The sequence below is a fragment of the Lepidochelys kempii genome, chromosome 14 (genome assembly GCF_965140265.1).
Source record: "Lepidochelys kempii isolate rLepKem1 chromosome 14, rLepKem1.hap2, whole genome shotgun sequence".
In the NCBI taxonomy this organism is placed as follows: Eukaryota; Metazoa; Chordata; order Testudines; family Cheloniidae; genus Lepidochelys; species Lepidochelys kempii.
In genome coordinates, this window is record NC_133269.1 from 16,224,869 (window position 1) to 16,248,877 (window position 24,009).

At 48.9% G+C, this 24,009-nt stretch overlaps 2 protein-coding genes across 5 annotated transcripts in view; both read right to left on the bottom strand.

Annotated features, from left to right (window-relative positions):
• Positions 1-1,625: 1,625 nt before the first annotated feature.
• Positions 1,626-11,863, bottom strand: FOXJ1 (forkhead box J1). The gene is made up of 3 exons (XM_073310362.1): positions 11,740-11,863; positions 9,908-10,495; positions 1,626-5,668 (listed from the first exon to the last, which is right to left on the bottom strand). The coding sequence occupies exons 2-3, from the start codon at positions 10,439-10,441 to the stop codon at positions 4,853-4,855; spliced, it is 1,350 nt and encodes a 449-aa protein (XP_073166463.1). The 5' UTR covers positions 10,442-10,495; positions 11,740-11,863; the 3' UTR covers positions 1,626-4,852.
• A 9,217-nt stretch (positions 11,864-21,080) lies between these two features.
• Positions 21,081-24,009, bottom strand: part of RNF157 (ring finger protein 157) — a 79,390-nt gene continuing 76,461 nt past the window's right edge. The window contains exon 19 of one of the 4 annotated variants that reach the window (XM_073310595.1): positions 21,081-22,811. In XM_073310595.1, coding sequence (XP_073166696.1) covers positions 22,684-22,811 — 128 coding nt within the window. In that variant the 3' untranslated portion in view covers positions 21,081-22,683. The remainder of the gene's footprint in view (positions 22,812-24,009) is intronic. The other 3 variants (XM_073310596.1, XR_012154781.1, XR_012154782.1) reach the window with 3 other exon arrangements.

Consider the following 24,009-nt stretch of genomic DNA (forward strand, 5'->3'; position numbering starts at 1 on the left):
AATGAAACCCAGACATCTCATAGGTGGGTTTGCAGAACCTCTAATTACAGGCAACCCTGATGGCCTTGGACATCAACAGGAGCACGGGTCCTATCAGGAGAAGAGGAATGGGTGGGGTGGAAGGGTGCTTTTGGGGCTAAGACTAGGACTTAGCGACTAGGAGATTTGGGTTCAGATGCTAGCTCTGCCACAGACTCCCTTTATGATCTTGGGCATGTCACTTCACCTCTCTGTTCCTCAGTTCCCCAGCTGTAAATTGGGGAGAGTAATCCTTCTTTTGTCTAGTAGTTAGATGGTAACATCTTCAGCACTGATTCTTACTATGTGTTGATACTGTATAGACAGATTAAGGCAATACGGGGACCTAGACCCACCAAGACACAAGACCTCTTTTGGCTCCACCCCATGCTGTGGCTCCATCTCTTCACTTTGAATGACATGGGGGCCCCTCTCCCATACCAGAGAGGTTGGAGCAGTGGCATGGGGCCCCACTTTCCCTCCCAGGAGTTTCTGCTCCCTGCAGGGGTCCCCTCTCCCCTCTCAGACAGGTGCAGTAACAGGGGCATCTCCCAGGACTTACCCCAGTAACTGAGGCATACCTGCGGCACTTTTGGTGCCCCTTGCACACACACTGTTCTGCTGGGGTTAGCGTGGGCTAGGCCTCCCGGCCCAATGAGGCTTGGTGTTAACACCTCATTAAGATGAATGAGGCAGTTCACACTCCAGAGAGCCACTACTGCAGGGTCTCTGAAGATTCAGGCACACTTAGGTCATTTTTCCAAGCTTTTCTTCTCAACCCATGAGAGCCTTTAGGCGTTAAGAACATAAGAACGGCCATACTGGGTCAGACCAAAGGTCCATCTAGCCCAGTATCCTGTCTTCTGACAGTGGCCAGTGCCAGGTGCCCCAGAGGGAATGAACAGAACAGATCAAGTGATCCATCCTGTCGCCCATTCCCAGCTTCTGGCAAAGAGAGGCTAGGGACACCATCCCTGCCCATCCTGGCTAATAGCCATTGATGGACCTATCCTCCATGAACTTATATAGTTCTTTTTTGACCCCTGTTATGGTTTTGGCCTTCACAACATCCTCTGGCAAGGAGTTCCACAAGTTGACCGTGCGTTGTGTGAAAAATACTACCTTTTGTTTGTTTTAAACTTGCTGCCTATTAATTTCATTGGGTGACCCCTACTTCCATGACCCCTAGTTACTGTAGTAGAAATAAATAATAATAATATTGCATTTTACATCTTGACCCCTCAGATGGTGTACTTCTCCCATCCCTAAAAATCTTATGCCTCCATGAAAAGAGAAGAAAAATGATCCAGCGGTTAGGGCACTCTCTGGACTTGGGAAACCAGAGTTGAAGTCCCTACTCGACCACAGACATTCGGTCTTACCTTGGGCAAGTTACTTAGCCTCTCTATGCCACCATTCCCCATCTATACAATGAAGACAACCACTGACCAACCTTACAGGAGTGCTGTGAGGGTAAATGCATTAAAAATATTGTGAGGGGTTCGGCTGCCATGGTAAATGGGGGCCATATAAGTAGTGGACAGAAAGAGACTCAAGGTCAGTACTTTAGGGAAACAAGGAGGCAAAACCAGTTTTTCATTGGACATGTTTTTTAATTGTAAATAGCTTTCCATGAAAAAGGTTAAATTGCACACTTATCTTTGCAGTTCTTCCAGCATCTGTATGAAACAGGCCCCGAAACAGGAGAAAGAAACAAAAAAAAATGAAGCATTACAAAAAAGAAACAAAACACTGGACTAGGCCCAGTCTGATCACCAGTAGCCTTGGAATGGAGATGGAAGCCATGCAGCTATGTCTCACTGGGTGGAAATGCAGCCAGCTCTCGAAACAGTGCAGGCTGGTGGAGGACACCCCCATTAGTTTTTGCTGAGGTTTTTTGGAGGTTGTTCACTGAGTATGTGAGATGGTTAAAATTCCAACCCTACTTCCTCATTTTATGGAGGACTAGTGGGACCAACCCTCTGGAGCCATTTGGCAGTCATTGCAGCTTGTATCTTTTGATTGTCCGCCAGACCCAGGGGAGCATTGTCTAAACCATGGACCCTAAGGTTACATCTACACTGCAAGAAAAATCTCATGCCAATGAGTCTCAGAGCCCAGGTTAATCGACTTGGGCTTGCAGGGCTCTTGCTGTGGGGCTAAAAATTGCAGTGTGGATGTTCAGGCTTGGGCTGGAGCCCAGGCTCTGAGCCCCATCCGCCCCATGGGGTTTCAGAGTCTGGGCTCCTGCTGCAATATTTAGCCCCACAACCTGAGCCCAAGCCAGTGGACCTGGGCCAGCCACGGTTGTGCCACAGGTCTCTTATTGAAGTGTAGACACATCCTAAGAGTTCCACCCCACTCCAGCAGCCACCTGTATGGAGATCAATGGGTGAACATCCTCTGCTGCGGTAAGCGTGAGTCGCTCCATTGACCTCAATGGAGCTAGGCCGATTTGCACCAGCTGAGGATCTAGCCCTATGTACCTGAAAACCCATATGCAATGCATTGCATTTCCGACCTCTGTGACCTTGAATGCAAGTTAATTCATTAGTTAATACAAGGGTTGTCTTTTCCAGCATTAAATCAGGCTGTTTTTTTAAAACGACAACTAGACTCCAGCTAAGTTAGTTTGCTCACATCAAGGTTCCTAAATCTTACTATAGTTTCTAAACAAACAAACAAAAAAAAGTTTATAGTTTTATGTTTTTCAACAAGTCTAACACACTCCAAAGTAACTTCTTCTTTCTGCGAACTAGCAGCTACGTTACGTTAACTATATTTGCCTGTACCAACAGAGAGGCTTAGAATCTGATTCTCTAGAGCTTGAATTCAAGTTTGAGCAAGATTTTTTATTTTTAACTACCATAATATTTCTTTGCTGCCTATGCATATTTCACAGACACCTGTCCACACTCCCATTAGCAAACCAATTAGGGGGTAGATCTTCGACAGGTAAATCAGCGTAGCTCTGTTTAAGTCAGTAGAGCTACGGCAATTTTCACCAGCTGAGGCTCTGGTCCCAAGTTGTTAAGTCTCGAGAAAGGAGTCAGGTACTTTGCTTCTCCTTGCTCTGCCTTTCCAGGCACTGAAAAACACCAGGATATTTTCTACCTGCTTTGGAGAAACCTTTAGCCTGCCGGCATCCCCTTCACACCTTTAAGAGGCAGTATGGTCACAGGACTGGGAGCGAGGCTGTGCTGTTAGGCCTTGGGCAAATCAGTTAATTGATCCCTGCCTTGTCACCCCCATCTGTAAAAGGGGGTAATAATACTTACCTTGCAGGGGTGCTGTGAGAATTAGCTGGTTAACCTTTGTGCAGCGGGTTGGAGATGGTAAGTGCTCATACTGATTATTGCTTTAGGAGACGAGCAGAGTAAAGGGGACACATTCGGTAAGGCAGAGTAGGGATTCTAAACTCTGCTTTTGTTCATAACTAATGTTTGTTGCATACACAGTCTTTGGCCTCTTACTCCCTGACCGAGCCCCGGATCCAGATTTCATTTTTCATTAGTCCCATACAAGAACATTCGTTTAAATAAAATACAAAATCACCAAGAGCTGGGGAGCATCCCCCTGCATGGGAAACCCCAACATAACAATTCCAAAAGAAAGCAATGTTTGATCACAGCTGTCTCACTGAGGGAGAAGGCTTGGTCCTTAATCACCCATCACTTGATTTGTCTCCTGGATCATCACAAAGGCTGTTCAGAGCCTGACATACAGGCTGATGAAGGGGATGCTTTCGGTTCACAGTTTCTGATCAGAAAATAGTACATTGTTTTGTCAATCATTCAGAAATGTAGCAGGTTCACAGTGACACCATTCTAGGCCTTACAGCAAATACAATCGCTCGTGACTTGAGGCAAGGAGTTCAAGATACAAAAATAAGTAAGAGCACAATCTGGAGAAAGTCAAGTCTCTTCTCCTTCTCTCCTGTCTTGATCCTTTTCTTGATCCTTAAAGAAATTCATTGCTTCTGATGTAGGAATTTTCCTTTGCATATTTTGTTACAATAAACATCTGACACGCTTCATTTTTAATTTGCAGAAAAATTAACATTAGTCTTTATACAGCACAGAAAAAACCCCGTTTCCACTGCCATCCCATCAAAAAGGTACTCTACTGATTGTGCTAAAAATATAAGTTTCTTTGAATAGATATATATTTATATATAATAGACTATACAAAAACATCTGAAGAGGGCGACTTGCTGATTTGCATCTGATTTTACAGATCTCGTCTTCTTCCCTAGCCCCAATTCTGGAGGAAGGTTGAATTTATAGAACCCAGAAGGAACTTTTATTTACCTGCTACTTAATTATCTCATGTTATATCTGGGAATATCCCTGGACAGAGAAAAAAAAAAGAGAGAGAGAGAGAGAGTCAAATGGAGAAGAAGGAGAAGGAAATTGCACATGGTCTACAATGTCCAAAGTCATCAGGAAATCTCAGCTCTTGCATGTAACTCAGCAACTGTTCTCCTTTGTCCTAGAGGGAACATATGTTCCTTCCATTTCCACAAAACATAGGATAATCTACATTTCTTTAAAAAAACAGAGTCCCAAAATAAGTAATTATTTCTTCTCTTAGGGAAACCCAAGAGGCAGAAACTTCTCCTGATGTGTCGCTAACAGATATATCCAGCCAAATCTTCTGAGTTTCTTTTGGAGTTTCTGTGAATAACCATACTTTGCAGCTGATAAAAGTCAACGTGGATGTCCCTGTTTTTAGAGATCTTGTCCCTTGTAATCTCCAGCAGCAATGGGAGTATCTTGCTAATAGATAAAGTCTACCTGGGTTTAACTTGATCCTTCTAACCGGCAGCGGCCTCTTATAAAAAAGATCCCATACTGCTCCAGTCACTCATGTCTGTTGGCAAAGAAGAGTCGTTGAGTTCAAACAACTGGTCCATGTTGACCGAATTTGAGAGATAATCGTTTCTCTCTTCATCCCAGGGATGCTGAAGGAAAGAAGTGGCCATGAAGGTTTCATCAAAGTCTAAGTTGTTCTGGTTGGATTCTGTTAGGACCTGATCCTGCCCAACTGGGCACCATTCCTGTGGACAGTCAATGTGTCTTCCATGCACTGTCAAGTCCACATCTCTGGTTATTGGGCTAATTGGAGGTGTGAGCTCCAGATCCTCGAAAGTGGAGAAGTCACCATTCAAGGTGGTATCAAAGATAGCTTCCCAGTCAAAGTCACCTTTCAATGAGCCAAGCTCTGTCTGTTCTTCCTGGGTGAGCAAGGGGGAGCTAGAGAGGCGAGCTGTCTTGTGCATCCGTTTGGGCAATGGCTGCTTACGTTTGTGGCCCATTTTCCCATCTGCTGGGTTCCAATTCTGATCACTCGTGACTTCCTCAAACTCTTTGAGCAGCTGCTGTGACTCCATGTTGACATTCAAGACACTGTCATTGGACCAAGAGGATGCTGCCTGGTTGGCAGCAGTCCCGGCTTCTTGTTGGACTCTGCTGGTGAAGGCCGGGTGGATCTGCACAGGGGGCATCCTGCGTTTCTTGAAGGCTCCATTCATGAGCCTGTCTGCGTACTGAGGGTCGATCTTCCAGAACCCACCTTTCCCCGGCTCGTCCTTCTCTCGCGGCACCTTGATGAAGCACTTGTTCAAGGATAGGTTGTGGCGGATGGAATTCTAAACCCAAAAGAAAACAGCGAGGTTGGACATGTGCAACTTTGTAAATGATCCATTACAAAACATAAACCCCTCCAGTGGGGTGAAGATACATAGGACCATCAGGGAGCTTCTAACAATCAGAAAACAGAGATGGCTGCAACAGGAAAACACATCCCAGGCCAAATCCTGAGTTGTGTGGCAGAGCAGAAACCTCCTTGGCCAGCCATATAAGTATCAAAGTGGAGGCAGCCACCTCCATTCCAAACCGATCCAAAATAGCCAGAGCCAAGGGGCCTGATCCAGAGCCCACTGAATTCAACAGGAGTCTTTTCGCTTGAATTTGGATCATTCCCATGGAAAGGTGGGATGGGGTGTGTGCTGCGCCAGTGTTAGCAACAGTGAGAAATGATTTGGCAAAATTAGCCAAGTGTAGATACCCTTCTACCTCTGTTGTCATCACGGCACCTAGATCCCACCTAGGCATGTGTGCTCCCTTCTTCAGAAATGCCTTCAATGCACAGGCCCACGGGCTGGTTATTCCTACTCTGACTAGGAACCGATTGCACATGGGGCTGGCCTTGGCCACGGACACCCATTTACATTGGATTTGCACCCCCCATTAATTGCTCCCATTTCGAGCACCATTGCTGAATTTGTCCGTAAGGCTTAGGAAAGCTTGGTATGAAATCACTGTCTGTATCTTCCTAAACACAAACCAAAACAGCTGCAAAAAAGGAAAAAGAAAAGGAACTTTCTGCTTCCCGTCGAGCTGCTCTGAAAAACATGAATGTCGAGAGTGATGTGCATAATCAGAAAGGAAACTCAGTTATTGGGTAAATAACGCTGTGTTACACTATACAAAGCCAAGAGGGTGTAAAGAGATTGGATATGGTGAAGGGCTTTTTTTTTTTTTAATGTTGCCTGGATATCTTTATGCTTATTCATCCATAATCCGTATTGCCGGATAGCAAAAACAAAGCTTGAATGCCTGGAGCCCTTACAAAAAAAAAAAAAAAAAAAGAAAACTACAGAAAACCAACACCCCTCCTCCAGGCTGAAACTCCCTGGGCAAGTTGGCTCCTCTCCAAAGCATGCAGCTCCCACAGGAATCTATCCATCTCCCCCAGCATATGGGTGGCATGACCTTTTGAGTCTGTCTCCACTTACAGAAATTGGGGTAGAGGGATGAGAACACAGCTACAGTGGGAGAATAGGAAAGAAAGGGGGGGGGGGAAATCCAGCAAACATTCCAGACTCCAGGGATTCAGAATTTACTGTTTAATGAAATTTTACAAAGGTCAGAGAATTCCAAGCCAAATCCTCCACCCCCACCCCCAAATTTCACTTAGCCTGGCTTGCCTGCAGTTGATTATTACCCAGCCAGTTTGCATATTTATCATTCCTCCCTACAACAAGCAATCTAACCACCTGCATCTTTGCAGAGAGGGATTGAGAACTTTTTTTTTTATAAACGCATTTAATTGAAAATATGGTAACTATCCAGAATTCAGAGGAGAAGTCAAAATATTACCTACCACTTGCCTCCTACTTGCCTGCTCTTGTGTATTCCCCAGTGCCCAAGAACATTGACATGCTAATTCTAGGTGATGTAAACTGACAAGAACTCTCATCTGTGGCGGTTCTTTATCTAGGTGAGTTTCCCTCAATCGCTGGCACTCACAGCCTTTGTGCCTGTTCTCTGCCAGCACTCATACCATGAGTGTGACCCTGCCGGCTCCAGTGGAACTGCTCCCAATTTACAGAATAAGTGAACCAGTTACTGCTGCCCCCTCCAATTTCGCAGTGCATGTGCCAACCTGGTATGGAGATTGGGGAGCTATCACAAGCATAAGGTGGGGGTTGGAGATGCCCAGGATTCACCTGGGTTTAGAGCGGGTGAGGTTGAAGGGGAGACAGTGGGCACTAGTTGATCTAGTCATGGTTCCATGGCTGCTGCCAGGCTGAGCTAGCCTCCACCTGGGTGCAACTCCTTGTTTTGTCAGACTGATTTTGTTTAAACCCAGAACAATTTTGGAGTCATGTCCTGAGCAGGGCAGGTCTGGTCTCCTTGTTCTCAAAGTTCTTAAAAGGATGGTAGACAGCCGGAAGGAGCTGGCACGTTAACGAGGTAAGCAGGCATCTGAACCGTGGAAACTGGATTTTGCAGCCATTTCATCTGTGGCTGGCCAGTGCCCACTGCCATGGGAACCTGTGTTTGATGGACCTGATTCACCCCTGTGCTGCTGCAGAGCTTGACCCTCTCCTATCCTGGGGTTGCCAGGGCCGGCTCAGTCTCTAGCGTAGGTGAGACTCAATTGGCACCCTGCCTGCCATGGCCAATATGGCCCATGCAGCAGCCTGGGATTAACCAGGGGTGGGAACACCCTGGCCACGCCTCCTCCTACCCATGACGCATCGTTGGAACACCTCCTGTGCCAGGAGTTCCAGGGAGGGGAGAGCATGGAGCCAGTGTATGTGGGGAAGGTCCTTGTGTTGAATACGTTCCCTAGGGGGCCTAAGGTGGTTTTGTGACCAGAGATGAACCTGGTCCAGTGATTACCCCCACCAGCTTGGGGAACATCTTCAGGTTAACTCCCAGGCTGCAGCCAGTTTAGGGTTCAGTCTTGAAAGGAGCGCAGGGTGTTACTTAGCATTATCTTTGTTATGATGATCTCCAGCAATCTAGGGAAGTTGTTCGTCCTTTGAACAGAAGGCAAAGGAAGCTGGCCCTGGACACGTTTTTCCATTGGCAGAAGAAAGGCAAGACAAAGGAACACTGAGGCTCAGGGCTCTCATCACAATGATGAAATTTTCCCTCTCACTCCACAAGCCCCTGTAGGGTACACGGCTCTGTACTGAAAGGGGGCACAGCTTTCCATTGTACTATACATTGGAAAGGAACAGTGTTTGCTGATCTAAACACTGCTGATCAGGGATTTTTTACATTAAGGTATTAACCCTTCCCCTAGATCTTTTCCTTTGTGGCTGTAGAAATTGCTGGCTCAGAGATCTGATGAATTCACTAATCCACCAGGGGACTGAAGAAATGAGTCCTCAGTTTTAGGGCTGCCAGCTCCTATGTCTGAAGAGAACAAGGTGGTGGTGCTCAGGGATGGAGATGCCTCCCAACGGGAGCGCTGGCAAGCAGGACTAGATGACCTCCTGAGGTCCCTTCCAACCCTAACCTTCTACGATTTCCAGCAGGGAGGAGTTTCAACTGCTTACTGCAGAATTTGTACCTTTCAGTATCATCAAAATGGCAGTGGCCTATCGCAGGATAATGGCCATCTCACTGTAGCCAATAGCTCGCCTGGTCAAAGCCACCCTTCAAGGCACTGTTGGGTTTCTAATCTCTGGAATAGGGGAGCCTCCCGTGGGTCTCTGATCCTGATACAGAAGTTAAACACATCAGATACAATCTCCCTTCCCCTCTCCCTTCAGCTCATTCTCCCTGTTTTTCCATCCTCTCTTTGTCATTGTTCCCCAGACTCATCCCCTCTCCTCCACTGTCTTTTTCTTTCCCCCGTCCCTCTTCTTCTTTCTGTGCTCTCCGAGCCAAATTCTCTTCTCCATTACACTGGTGCAGCACCACTGAATTGTGCTGATGTAACAGAGGAGAATTTGTCCTTTTGTCGCCAATCTCAGCCTCTGTCCAGCACTGGAGGAGTGATAGATAATCGCTAACTTTGACAAGGGTAAATTCCTGTTTATACTGGGCTATGGTCCCGTTTACAGCAGCTTCTGTGTGCTAGAGAATGTTCACTCAAGGCAAAAGACCTGGGCAGGAAACACACCAAAAGTCATTAATTGGATCCTGAAGAAAAGAAAAGAAAAGAAAAGAAAAGAAAAGAAAAGAAAAGAAAAGAACTGCTGCCATGAGTGCCACCATTAGAAGGTCTGCTGCCAATGTTAATATATCAACAGAAAGACTCCCACTTCTGCAGAACCATTTAGAATTGGCAGCACAGCTCCTGATGCTCCTGTAAACACATGCAATGGATGCTAGACGCACAATGTTGGAACACTGTGTCCATTGCTCCTTCTTGTACTGCTCTGGGCCAATTTGGAGCAGGACCATCAGCAGCTCTTGAGGAATACCTGACTTCATCTATTTCCCCAAGTTCTTCTACTGGCACCATTACTGCAGTGTCTGATCAGCTAGGGCAAGTCCGCCCCAACCCAACCAGCATACTGCACATGCCTATCTTTAGGGACAGATGCAGAGAGGGAGGAACGGTGGCTCTTTGGGATCCCTACCTGCCAGGTGGGGTCAGCGTGTCTGAAGTAGCAGAAGTTGTCTGTAATCCATTTGTAGATGGCCGAAAGGGTGATTTTGGTTTTCTTGCTGGCTTCCATGGCCATGCAGATGAGCGTCGCATAGGAGTAAGGGGGCTTCACATGGGGGTTGGTCTTGTAATCTATGTCTTCCAAGGGCTGGGCCTGCATGCCCATCCCCAGGTGAGTAGTCCTGGAGGTGGAAGATGATATGGGCTTGCCGGGGGTGTGGGGCATCCCAATGCAAGCTGGGTCAGCAGCCAAGGGGGAGCAAGGAGCAGCAGAGCCAGGGATCTTATGGTAGCCGTGAGGGTCCGAGCTGCTGGGAGAAGAGGAAGACTTGCCCACGTTGGCATTGATGATGGAAAACTCTTGCAGCCACTGTAGGCTGGTCAGACTGTCGTCCAGGTTCGCAGAGTCCCCCATGCTGTTTTCCTGCCCTCTTTCTTCCTCTGACTGCAGGTTCAGCCAGCTGTCAGCCATGTCTGGGGAGGCCAGAATGGGCAGGTCCAACATTCAGGAGGTGTGGGGTGAACCAAGGTGGGGGGAGGAAGGGGGAAAGGGACGATCCTGCAAGAACAACATGAAGAGATTCAAGATCCCTGACAAACAGGCAACTCACAATAGTCAACAGGTTTCAGAGTAACAGCCGTGTTAGTCTGTATTCGCAAAAAGAAAAGGAGTACTTGTGGGTTTTCAACCTAATGCTCACAAAGACCCTGGCTCCGTTTATGCCTGGTGTGCCTCTGCAGATGACATCGAAGTCACACCAGGGATGGCTGAGTCTCCCTTCTCCATCCAGCCTCCCACACAAGGCAGATGGAGTTCACTTGTGCCATTTACAGCAGCTATCTTCTGAATCACCAGAATCCAAGCAGCTCTGATGCTATTGACACTGTATTCGAATTACCATGGGAGCATTACACCAAACCAGAGACTTGTACCTCCTTCTGGGTGCTAACACTTTTCTTGGTGGACTTTAATTCCATGGGTGACAAACCAAAATAATAGCCTCCTGCATTTGTCAAAGTGTATTTGAGTATTTCTTAGATTACTAACTTCCATTTCCTTGTTGCATTTCATTTTTCTCTTTATGCAGGGCCCTGCCATCTTTGAAAAACAACAGGTGTATAAAGATATTTATAGCAACCCAGGGGATTTAGAGGTATAGCATCTATTAATTTTAATGGAAGATGCATCTAAATCCCTTTGACTGCTTTGGCAACCATAACTGTGTATTTCTTCCAAAGAGAAATGCAGTCACGATTAGAATACAAATGTTATTTCAGGCCAAAGAGGTGTGTAGCATCTCCTCTGTGCCAAGCTAACAGCCAGACGTAATTGTAAATTCTGCTGGTGTCTTATTTGGATAATGTAGCTGTTAAATAGCTCAGATAAAATGCTGGAGATTCTAAATTAACAAACAAATGTAACAATCCAGGAACTCCCAGCAAGTGAAGGTTTGCAACAGAGGTCACCCTCTCTTTAAACACACAAAAAGGTGCAAAACTAAACAAAAATATGAGGTGTTACTGCACCAAACCATTAAAATTGTAGAATACTGTCGTGCATTGTGAAAAAAGGAATGTTCTGTCTAAATACACCTGCAAGTAAAAAACCCCGCAAAACTATGGCATAGTTACCCATTAACTTTCAAATAAATGCTCTTACTTACGGCCTTGATTAGCGTAGCCGGTATGACACCTTCAGCAGCAGAAAAAATATCTGCACTTTCCAATGTTCTGGGCTGCAGAAATAAAGCTAAATGCATTTGCCACAAAACCGAACTCACTCAATATTTCTGGGGTCCTTACCTGATCCTTATCAAAGTCCCACGGCTCCCAAAGTTCACAGCTCAGCAGGAATGTTCTGGAAAAAAGGGAATTTCTACTTTTCCCCCCTTGGATAAATTATTACCCAAAGCTCTGCCAGCGCTCCTTTATTGCAGAGCTGCAGTGATTTGTAAGCAGCAGAATGACTGTCATTAAGTAGCTGCTCAAAAAGGCTTCGCTGGATGCTATGGAGACACTCCGCCCCTATAAACAGCTTCCATCCTTGTCATTGGCCCACTGATCTCCATGGAGAGCGCAGTCACTTGCCAGTTTCATCTGCAATTCGGCCAGCCGTTTGGACAAACTTTTTCTTTTCTTCTTCCCCCTCTTTCCTCTCCCCCTTTCCCTAGGGAGTTGTTGTTCGCAGACCTGAATGTTTCACATCTGGAGGCGAGGAATGAACACCCATCTAAATCCCCAGCTAAGACTGGGCCCGGTTTGTTTTCTAAAGGGATGGAGCTGGTATGTGGGGGTCGCCGTCCACTGATTTAGGTGTGGTAGCCGCAAAAGAGGGGCCAGGTGGGATTACTGCTCTGAGTTTCCTTAGGACAAATTAAAGTCCAGTTGAAATAGCTCACAGGTGCCTATTATTCATTGGGAGGCTAAAGAAACAGCTGCCAAAACCTCCCCAACTTGACAACCAGAATGATCGATGCCCTGAAAAGAAGGGGATGGTTTAAACCCTCGACTCTCTGTTCGCTTGGGACAAATTTCGGGATCCTCTCTGCCCAGTTAAACTCCATTTACCAGCCTCTTCTTGCTGCCAGGGAAGAGGGCTCCTTTCCAATTGCCTACCCTCTCTGCTGCTGGGAGAGGATGAGGAGCCAGGGGGAGCATCCCTGCGCAGGGGTCCCTGCTGTTCCCGGGGCTCTCTCCTGGCTGTAGGAGGAATTAAGAGCAAGCCTTTCATGCTGCTGCTAAGCATTTGGAGGCCCAGTTCACCCCTGCGGCAGCCCGGTTGCAGTCAGTGGAGTTGGCATCTGGGAGGAAACGGGCCCCTTTTCCACTTACCTGCCTGGGCTCTATGAAGCTGTGACCTCTGTGTGTAACCTGAAGTCATTAGCTCAGGGGGAAAGCTGAAGGGGAGCGAGGGGCTGACAGACCCCTCAGTCAAAGGGACTGCTGGGTTCTTCGGTGCTTTAATTAAGACGGTTACAGTCACATTCCTCTATAATGACTCCCTGCCCCCACAAGCCAGTTATTCTAAGAGTCCTTAATGAAAAATAACTCCCGCTCAAGAGAGGAAAGCATAGTTCCCTCCACAGCACATTCCCCTGGTACAGCCAAGATGGGTCAGTAGGAGATGCCTCCCTGAGGAGGAAAAGTGCCCCAAAGCCCAGCACTGCCCCAGGTTAGCGGGAGCTCTGAGGTGGAGTTTAGCATGCAAGGGTTGTTCGCTCTCAGCTCTGTGTCTGGGCCCAGCCTCCAATGGGATGGCAATATGGCCACACACTCCTGGCAGCCCAAATCCCTGTTAAGCAGTCATCTCAGCACTGCAACTGGACCGCACCATGGGGGAAGCGAAAGGGGTAAACAAAACTCCCCTCCGGCCCAGCCCAGTGAAGGACTGGAAGGGGAGGGAAGAGCTGAGACTGTGTAGCCCTGGTTTTCCTTCAGCTCCTGAGCTGTGTCAAGGAAGTTTACTGAATCACTGCAGAGATGCCGGCCGGTCAGTGCTGATATTTGCCGGCCACCCCTTGCCACGTGATAGTGATCAGCAGCTTCTGCTCTCTTCCTGAAACCGGAGAACCACCACCCCAATACTGTACCACTGGGGTTTGCATAGCGACTTCCATGCAACAGCATCGTACAATGTGTCCTCGCCAGCTATGTGCCACGGAGTCACACCAGGGATGGGTTGGGCCCAACACATACAGATGTGACGGCTCCTATCTTGGCTGACGCACAGAGAGCCTGCAGAGCTAAAAGCACGTGCTGCTGCTCTGCTGGGGCTGTAACTGCCTCACACCATCTGCAGGTCTGGCACAGGGGGGTCTTGACCCACCCTGCCCATTGCGTTACACAAGCCCACTGGGCAGGTTGCAAAATACCAGGCAGACAGTTGGGGGTTTGCCCCAGGACACCTAGGGTGCTGCCCCAGTGTGAAAAATAAAGCAGGAAAATCAGGGTAACGTAAATTTACTTTCATCCTTTGATTCTCCAAATAAAGTATTCCTGTGGGATAACAGCTCTGGTGCCCCAAGCCTCCAAAGCAGCCCATGAACAACCCGGGAGCAGCAGCTAAGGGTGTGTCTTCACTACTGACTTTTGAAAGAGCACTTTGCGATAGCCTAGGACCATCCCCTCCAGATTCACGCCCAGGACTCTGGACCAGCAACGGGGAGGCGACCCAGCAGAGAATCCAGCTCAGGTTTTCCAGTGAGCACAACACGTGCATTGCTGGGGCGGGGCTTTGGGTGTTATGCCAATGCTGGTAGAATCACCGCATGTGTCCAGTCCCCTGCACTCATGGCAGGACGGAGTATTATCTAGACCATTCCTGACAGGTGTTTGTCGAACCTGCTCTTAAAAACTTCCAATGATGGAGATTCCACCACCTCATGTGGATGCTCTTAGATCTTTTCTGTTTTCTCCATCCCCGCATTCCCTAAAATTTCCCACCTTTGCACCTGTTGATCCAGCTCTACCAATGCTAGCAAAAGGGGGTGCTCCAGTGTGAACAAAGCACTAGCAGCTGTGCGTGTTCTAACCTCTGTGTCACCTTAGAGCTGCTCCGAGTAGGGTTAGACAAGACAGGGGTTAGAACCTGCAGCCCTGTCTACACTAACGCTCCTACTGTGCCGTCACTGGTGGGAAGGTGTGTGTGTGGGAGGAAAGTGAACACAGACACAGGCAGGCAGTGCAGAAGTGATCAATAAAGTGCTTTGTTTATGCACCTCACTACTGAGTCGATTTTTGGGAGCTCCCACAAACCCTCAGTCCTTTCTCGTGGCATCTAGGCAGTTACCAAGCACATGGACAGCCAAGACACCCTGCTAAACATTTTCAAGTTTGTACACAATTTGGAACGGAGGTTTGTGTGCTTAAGCAAAATCTCTCTCTGGGGTTTTAATAATAACCAGCTGAAGTGTCCTGTGCCACACAGGGAATGTATCTCTGACAGCAGGGTGGGCATCACATGGACTGGAAGAGAGCCTGCGAGTGGCTGCTTTATACTTAATGCAAATCCTACAGAAAATGATTTTCCTCCCTGGATCCATCAGAGACAACCCGAGAGCTTCACCACAGCAACTGCCTCGTGGTCAGCAAGCAGGGAGTCGAGGCACGGTAGAGCTCACAGAACCACCCAGGATGGGGTATGATATGGGGCCTTCCTTAAATAAGATGTCGCTTTTCTCCTTGCTCCTTTGTGCTTCCAGCACAACACCCCTGGGTGCCACTCAGGATGTACCTGCTCCCCCATAAAGAACCCTAATTCCTTGTGCTTCTTCACTAGGAATCAGGGAGGCCCTTAAACTTCCAGAGATCAGGTGGGTTTGTTAGGCCTGGTTTACACTACAAACTTACATCAGTATCATTATGTCCCTCAGGGGTGTGAAAAATCCACCCCCCCCCGAGCAATGTAGTTATACCCACCCAATGCCCCCGCAGACAGCGCTAGGTTGACTGGAGAGCTCTCCTCTCGGGGAGGTGGACTATGCCAAGCATAGTAGCATCTCTATTAAAGTGCTGCAGCTGTGCCCCGGCAGCGCCGTATGTGAAGATGAGCCTTGAGTAAGGGGCAGCCTTGCCTCCTGGGGATTCCCAGCCAGTCATTACAGGGGAAATCCTGTCGCCCTTACCCTGCATCAGCTCCATCCGTACGGAGGGGAAACTTCCACTGAAGTTAACGGGAACTCACCTGAGTCAAAGAAAGTTAAATCATGAGCCAGCCTCTCCAGATTCGGCTCTGATGTGATTGTTCCCCAGTCTCCGAGATCTACAGAGAGGAAATCCATTCCTGTGGGGCATGATAATCAGCATTTCCCTTTTAACATAATATGCCCAGCTTTAAAAGGAGACGCAATGTTGATGCCAGACTGATTAGCTCACTCTCTCCCCCCGCCCCGTGATATGGCATTCAAGCAACAGGGCAAGACTGGGAATTGAAGGGATCTAGTCTCTAGTCTTTCATCTACCACAGGCTTTCTGGGTGACCCTTGAGCAAATCACTTACTCACTCCTAGCCTCAGTTTCCCCAGGCGTGGGATAATAATACAGACCTACTTCACAGGGATATTGTGATGATCAGTATTTGTTTATTTGTATTGCAGTAATCTCTAGACATCCCAGTTATGGACCAGGACCCCTTTGTGCTAGGCGCTGTACAAACACCCCCGCTCCGGGGAGGTCGCTGCCCTGAAGAGCTTACAATCTAAGTAACATCCATCAGTTCCTTTACAGTGCTTTGCAATCCATGGATGGAAGGTGCTATAGACATGCAAAGTATGGTTTATTAATTACTCATCGGCATCAAACTCCCCGTCCTACACTCACAGAATCATTCCATTTGTTTTCTTTCATCAGTTGTACTTTACTTAGAGTTGATCACAGCCTTCGTTGTGGGCTCTCCACCTCTTTTTTGCTCTTCCCCCACCATTTATAAAACTCCTTTTTTTGCATCCCCTCTCTCTGCTGGGTCAGTGAGAAGTGAATAATGTAGAATAATTTCAACCCCTTGTGCAAGAATGTGGGGCCATTTGTCCTGACTAATCCTCAGCCATGTTTCTGACTAATGCATGCCACCTGCTGATTGTAACCGCTCACTACATTCTCTCAGGTTTCAGAGTAACAGCCGTGTTAGTCTGTATTTGCAAAAAAGAAAAGGAGTACTTGTGGCACCTTAGAGACTAACCAATTTATTTGAGCGTGAGCTACAGCTCACTTCATCGGATGTGTTTCCACAGTATGCATCCGATGAAGTGAGCTGTAGCTCACGAAAGCTCATGCTCAAATAAATTGGTTAGTCTCTAAGGTGCCACAAGTACTCCTTTTCTTTTTACATTCTCTCAGTGACCCAGACCTGTAGGCAGACCCAGCAGCTGAGTCATCACGGATCAGCTGCATTCTGCCTTGCTGAACAGCATTGTACCAGATGCTCCAACCAAAATAGGGTGACCAGATGTCCCGATTTTATAGGAACAGCCCCAATTTTTGGGTCCTTTTCTCACATAGGCACCTATTACCCCCCAACTCCTGTCCTGATTTTTGACACTTGCTGTCTGGTCAGCCTAAACCAAAACCTCTAGATCCATTTCATTACTAGGAAGAGAAACCATTCAGAGCTTACAGGGGAAGGAGCTTCTTCCTTATCTGAGCTTTCTGATCGTCACAGCTAAGAAAAGGGCGAGCAAAACATCCCTATTCATGCTCCCTGTGTCTTTATAATGCCAAACGTCTTTGCCCACACACAGAAAGGTGCTTGAAAAACTGGCTTGTGCGGGTTCTGGCTGGCTGGCGACCTGGCTGAGATACAAGGACCCAAGCCTGCTTTCAACTACACCCTGTAAATCTGGAGAACTCAGCTGAAGTCAGTAAAGTTATTCTGAATTTCCTTCAGTGTCACTGAGAGAAGATTTTTGGCCCTTAATAGATGTGCAATACCTTTCATTAAACATACTTTTAAGCACCAAGAACATGCTTGAAGCAAGATTTGGAACTGGTTTCCTTTCTTTGCAAGTTTATGACAGATGAAGATCTAGGTTAATTAGGCTGAGCAGTGAGTGAAGAGGGCCGGCAAGTGCATCTGTGAATGGATGGTAGCACTAGGACCCTGCTCCTGGAGACATAAGCACGATCAAGACAGTGCTGCACATCCCGAGGAGTTGAGCTAAGGGCTAGTGAGGACGTTCTTCAACTTTCCCCATTTAAGTATCCTAACAGTTAGATCCCCCACCCCCAGGGAACCAGGTCTCCTCCAAACCTCTCGGTCACGCATTGTTGGCAGCTCAAAATGTTTTGTTCTTTGACCCCTCAAGAAGGACTTTCCCTATCCCTGGTGGGTCATGGCCCAAAACTGGAGAACCACTCCATTAGAAATGGCTAGGATGAGCGTCTCTTCACTTGTGGCAAGGGGTCATGTAAACTTCCCCTGGAAAGCTCTGCCGGCCTGCCTGGCACTTGCCTGCAAACCACCCTGCTAGTGTAATGCTGGCCACCCAAATGGCTCTTCCAAAGGATCTCACCTGGGCTTCTCCTGAGCACCAAATGCCCATCAGGTGGACAGAGTTCCCCAGTAGGAATTACTATAATGCTGCCAAAGTGAATGTGAACCCACGTCTCTCCTGGGGGAAGGTTGCTACAATACATTAGCCCATCTGGCCACCCAGATTCATTCACGTATTCAGTTTATAGCAATAAGCTAAAGGTAAAGTCAGGAATCACCCTATACTACCAGCTTAAGCAGTCACTTCATGTGAGTACCTTAGGCGGTGCTCCATTTCCCTGTTTCTTCGCTGCTGTTCTGCAGCTCCCTGGGTGGCTCACACAGGCTCAGCTGGTTTAAAGGTCTCTGTTAAACTTAATGGACACTCTCTTCCAGAACTGGGTTGTCAGAAAAGGCAAAGAGCAAAGACACCTTCATTCCTTCCTAGTCCAGGAGAACTTCCCCTGCAATGCACCAGGACTCCCACGCTCCATGCTCCTGGTAAAACAGGCCCCAAGAGTTCTTTATGTCCCCTTTTTAGCCAGGAGAGAGAAAGCCTTGGTAAGCATGTAACGTAGCCATCATAGGTTTGCACATAACGTACGTTGTTGTCTTTCCACTTACCCCGGTGCCAGCGTGTAATGCAGGGATGCTGGGAAGCAGAAACACTCAGGTTCCCCTGAACGGGCTAGCTTTTCCTTCCAGCAATAAAAGGTTTCATTATCCAGTGGGCCATACAACAGGGCAAATCTGGAGTTACTCCACCAACTGAAGTGGAATTACTCCACTGGTGTAAGCAAGTGTGGAATATGACCCAACCATCTAAGTGGTGCATTTGGGGAACATGTAGCAGAACTAGGGAGAGCCTGCCTTCTCTCTCTTGCTTTCCTTTCTGACTGACCTGAGGACCCAGACGGTCCTGCCCTCCCCTTATTAGTAATGTAATTACTAATTACTGTAATTACTATATGGCACTTCAGTTCTGACCTGCAGAGCAGAATAAACAATGGCTGCTAAACTGGCTCCCTGCACTCCACAGAGAGAATGTTGCAGCCAAGGAATCTGGCCCGGTTACCGGTTACTGGTCCAGTCTCTCTGGACATACACTAACAGTGGAAGGCAGGAGACCTGAGCATCCTTGAGCAGATAAGGTGGAAAACCCCTGACTAGGTCACCTTGTCTATGTTACAACTGAGCCAGGCCTGGCCTTTACATCTGCTCAATGATAAGACTCTTGATTTCCAGCCAGCACCCAGCCCTGGTATGGCTGCTCAGACTGGGCTCCAGTGAGTCTCCACGAAGGAAAGGCTGAAGTGTTGTCTCACTGGTTAGAACAGGAAATCTGCCCTAGAGCTTGATGGAAAGGGTGGAGAGCATGGGGCAGGGCAAAAATTGACCAGGTGAGAGAGGGCTACCATGGCAACTTGCCAGGAGCCCCAGGACGGCCCTCAACAGACCTAGAGATCCACTTGATTTTAAAATTCAAACCCAAAGCCATAGTTCCCACACTGGGATCCTTCCTGAGAGAGGAACAGAAACTGAGTTTACCACATTACCCTGCAGCTGGTCATCGTTGGCCTTAACCTGCACCGATGGGACAGGCTGCCCAGCACTACAAGTTACAATTTGTGTGCTTTGGGGTGCCCCCGTCTGGCAGAATCTTTAGCTTTTGGAGAGACTGCAGATCCCCTCCCCAGCCCCCTTAGCTGGTCACTCAGGACAAGGAGAAATTCTGCCAGAGAAGTGCAACATGGAAGCTGTATCTTAAGGGCCAGATTCCAAACACCTGCAGCTCCCATTGGCTTGGGTGGAACTTGCAGCTGTTCAGCACATTTCCAGAGCCTAAAGGGATAAGAGCTCTTTGCACAGAGGAAGCATCAGTAGCACTGGCTGAGCCCTGGCCTGGCACCTTAGAAAAGGTAAAAATGGACCAGAAAACTGTCAAGGAAATGGACCCCTTCCCTGTGCAAACACAACCCATGATTCCTCCCATGTAAACAAGTTTATTCACTGTTAGAATCATGCAGCAATAAGTACATAGTGCACCACGGCCTTTGCCAAGTGCCCCGGTGCGTATATAGGGATGTACATCCCCCCCACCCTGGGGCATGCACCCGCAGGAATAGAATCACTCTGCAGTTCCAGGTGGGGATCGTGCCACCCGCGTTCCGCTCCAAGGATCATTCTGGGCTCTGCACAGTGAGAAGCTCAGACATGCAGCTCATCGGGTCTTTCTCCTTTCGCCTTTCTCCTCCTGCGGGAAAGAGCCCAGGCCCCAGAAAGGTGGGGTCCACCACGCTCAGCCCACACCTGACACACAGCTGTTGCACAGAGAAAACAGAGCGAGGGGAAGAAAAGCGGGGAGGGTTCTGTCTGCTATTGGTTCAGCTGTCTGTCGTATTCTACAGCAATGGGCCAAAAGGCTCCAACTCCCCAAAAGCTACTACGACTACTACTGTCGATTGCTGCAGTGGTTTTTATTGAGGGCTATTTCAGGTAGGGACTATAACAAAGATTCAGATGATTCCTGGCATCCCCTCTCTGCACGTGCCCTCGGGCTTCTCGGTGGGCCCCTTGGGAACTGCGGGAGAAGCCCAGGCCTTCCCTCTGTCCCAAGGGCAAGCTGAATGGTTGCCGGCTGATCACTCCACGGCCCACTGGGGGTCTGCTACGCGTTGCCCCGCCTTGTCCTGCATTCTTAAAGGGCCCACCTCTCTGAGCTCAATCCGTGCCCTTCGCCACGCTGATCCAAGACTAGCAGGTCAGGCCAGTACCCCCACCTCCCCCAGAAATCGAAAGGAGTGAAAAGTGGGGGTGGAGTGGGAGGAATGGTACCAGCAGTGGGAGATCGGAGGGCACGCGTTGTTGTTTGCCGATGCTCTCGGCAAGGTACTTTCGAGCAGGGGCGGGCAAAATTTTTGGCCTGAGGGCTGCATCGGGTTTCTGAAATTGTACAGAGGGCCGGTTAGGGGAGGCTGAACCTCCACAAACAGCCAGGCGTGGCCTGGCCCCCTGCCCCCTATCCGACCCCCCCAGGACTCCTGCCCCATCCAACCACCCCTTCTCCCTGTCCCTGACTGCCCCGGAACCCCTGCCCCTGACTGCCCCCCACCGCCCCATCCAACCCCCCCCTTCCTGACTGCCCCCTTGCCCCCATTCAACCCCCCTGTTCCCCGCCCCCTTACCACGCTGCCTGGAGCACCGGTGGCAGTTTGGAAGACTATGTGGAAAAGGCTGGCTGCTGGTCCCTTGCTGTGGCTTTCATTGTAGGGAACTAGGCTACCATTTCCCTGCCCCAGATCCTCTAGTTAGATACCAGGCAGAAGCAAGGGCTGAAGATGAAGAAGTGAGCCCCCACCTCCAGGCCGATAATTGCCCTTCCTCTGATCTCTTGCTGAGTCACGGCTCAGAGCGGTGGGAGCTAGGTTATTGCTTGGGGTTGGTTTTGTGGCAGGAAGAAAGGCCTGGAGCCGCAGGCTGGTTGGAGGGAGGAGGGTAAGGGGGACGGAGGGGATATTTTGAAGGTGAGAAAGCAGTCGCATTTAAAGCACGAATTTGCAGGCGTGACCCTCACGAGTCGGTCTCAGGGTAAAGACATCATCACCTGGCAGGACAAGGGAGGGCTGAGCGAATGTGAATATGCACTCACAACCACGTGCACATTCATGCACCAGGGTGCAGGCACTCTGGCGTGTACATAAGCCTACATATGCACGGTCTTTTGCACACTTAAGTGCACCTACTCAGGTATGCCAGCCCTCATTTGTAAGCTCACCTGCTTGCATGCACCAGCACAGGTGTCCCCATGGATGTGTGTGAGCCCGCCTCTTGGAGGCTCATCGTGAGCACGAGCAGCCAAATCCTGTTCCCACTGAAGGCAATGGCTACATTCCCATTGACTTTAATGAGATCAGGATTTAGTCTTACGTGGCTCAGGCCTTGGGGAAACTTATACCTGCAGTGTGCGTGCAGCTGAGCGAGTGAGGTGGATACTGTATGCTTGCGAGGTAGATGGATGTGAACTAATTGTGAGTGCCTCTAAATGCAGATGGACACAGGAGGGAGAGCCTGCCCATGGGCAGCTAGGCTTGCTCCCAGTCATGCTTCTCTCTTAACCAACCGCCAAGTGCAGATGGCACCCACCTCTCCAACCCAGAGGCGAACCCTCATTTCCCTCCCCCACTTCCCTAGAGGGAGGCCATCGGTGTCATGCAGACCTCCCACACTGGGACATCTCCTGCGGGGTCATGCACGCAGACCTTTCAGGGCTGCCCAGGGGCCCAGCTAGGAAGCTAGAGGCTCAAACTATCAGCGAAGACTGGAGAGAAGAGGCAGGAGTGGCGGATGCAAAAAAAAATTGGCTCTTTCCTCCCCTATTCCCTGGTCACCACACTGAAGGGGACAGGAGTGGGTGGCGAGAGAACCAACTAGCCTTGGCTACAGCACGTGGACAGATGTCAGGAGGAGACTGGAAAGCCTCAGACCTGGGTAGCCACTCTTCCTTAATTCAACCAAAACCCCTTCTGCTGTTATTATGGTGAGCCCAGTTTGTCTTAGCATAAATATCGGAAAGGGGTCCACAGCGAGGAGCAATGAGATGTCCAGGTTCAATTGTGTAAAAATCAGTCCCGCTACATCTGCTGGATTTGAGGTGTTAATGCCCACAGAGCTGCTGCTCTGCATTTCTTTAGTGCTGGGGAAGTGTGGGGGGTGGGGGACTTTGCCCTCCCTCCAGTGTGGTGCTGGAATGAACATGCAGGCCCCGAGAGGGTGGAGTCTCTTCAGACAGCCAGCAGGCCCATCATGCACTGCATATCTTCCTCATCTTCCAGGTTGATGCTCCTGGAAGACAGATGGTGCCTCTGGGCTGGCCTGCATGTCAGGGCGTTGTCATCTGACCCCTTGATGCCTGGAGAAGAGAAGACGGTGATTACACGCTGCACAGTGGTGCCCACTGTCAGCAGAGAACAGGGGACCTCAGAGATACCACTTGATATTTTAAATCTGGGCACAGAGTGGAATTGCCCTATAATTGGAGAAGGATGGGACAGCAGCAGGGAGCTGGGGAAGCAGTTCTGCCAACAGCTGGGTTTTGGACTCTTTTTTGCAAAATTACAGTGGGCTGGTCTCCTCCCTGGGCCCCATTTTATCCAAATGTCTAGAAGTTCATGGCCGGGGCAGATTTTCAGCTAAATGTGTGAGTTCACAAACACTGGCGCTCCAATGAGTCCCACGTTGTTCGGCGCTTTGCAAACTACCAGGGGTGATTCCAGCTAGAGGAGAACCTCATCTTACAGCAACCCATGCTGGGAAAAATGACTTCACTTTAACTGGCTTCCACCGTACGCTGCAGATGAAAACTGCTCCCTCAAAGCAGCGCTGGTTGCAGCGGGACAAAGATCGCCCTGTAACGGCTCAAAGGCTCCTTGCTGTGGAAATGACTAGGATACCCTAGTGCTCACTTCAATCAAAATGTACAATGGCAACAACAATCCATTGTATGTCTTAATTACCTGGCTTCTGAACAGAGCCTGCAGCTGTAGATAAACTAAAAACATAACCCCTGTGCTGAGCTGGGATTTTTGCTCAGTGCAGGAAGCGTGTGTCTGTATTAATTTAGGCCAAAGGCATTACACTTTTGCCCAGGGAATTTATGGCGCTTAGCCTGCCTACGGCACAATGCTAAACGAGGCGGCTAACTCCCGTGAGTTTACAGCAAGGCTCACAAGCCTTGGAGTGTTTTGCTCCAGAATCAAAATGGCATCACCCCCATTGTTTGTTTATTTGCTGAGAGAATGAAGAAACATCCCAGGAGAGGGGGATTCTCCCACCTCTCCGTCCCTGAGACCTAGAAATCCATGTTAGCAGCAGCAGGCTTTGCGGAGACACAAAACTAATCCTGGCATGACATCCTGAAAGGGCAATATGTACGCCCCATTGTTGGGCTGCCACAGGATCCCCGGCCTGATGCCACTGCTGAAAGCTACCATGGAGAAGCAGCATCAGGATGGCACCTGGGATTGTTTTCTGGCTGTTGGCAAGGTCCCTGCAAATACTGGGCCATGCAAATCCAGGGTGCAGCTCCACTCACTGCCATGGAATTACAT

Excerpts from the sequence above, each read along its gene's own strand:
- FOXJ1 (XM_073310362.1), bottom strand. The coding sequence starts at position 10,441 with ATGTTGGACCTGCCCATTCTGGCCTCCCCAGACATGGCTGACAGCTGG. Across the intron at positions 5,669-9,907 it reads ACGCTGACCCCACCTGGCAG|AATTCCATCCGCCACAACCT; the intron begins GTAGGGATCCCA and ends TTTTGGGTTTAG.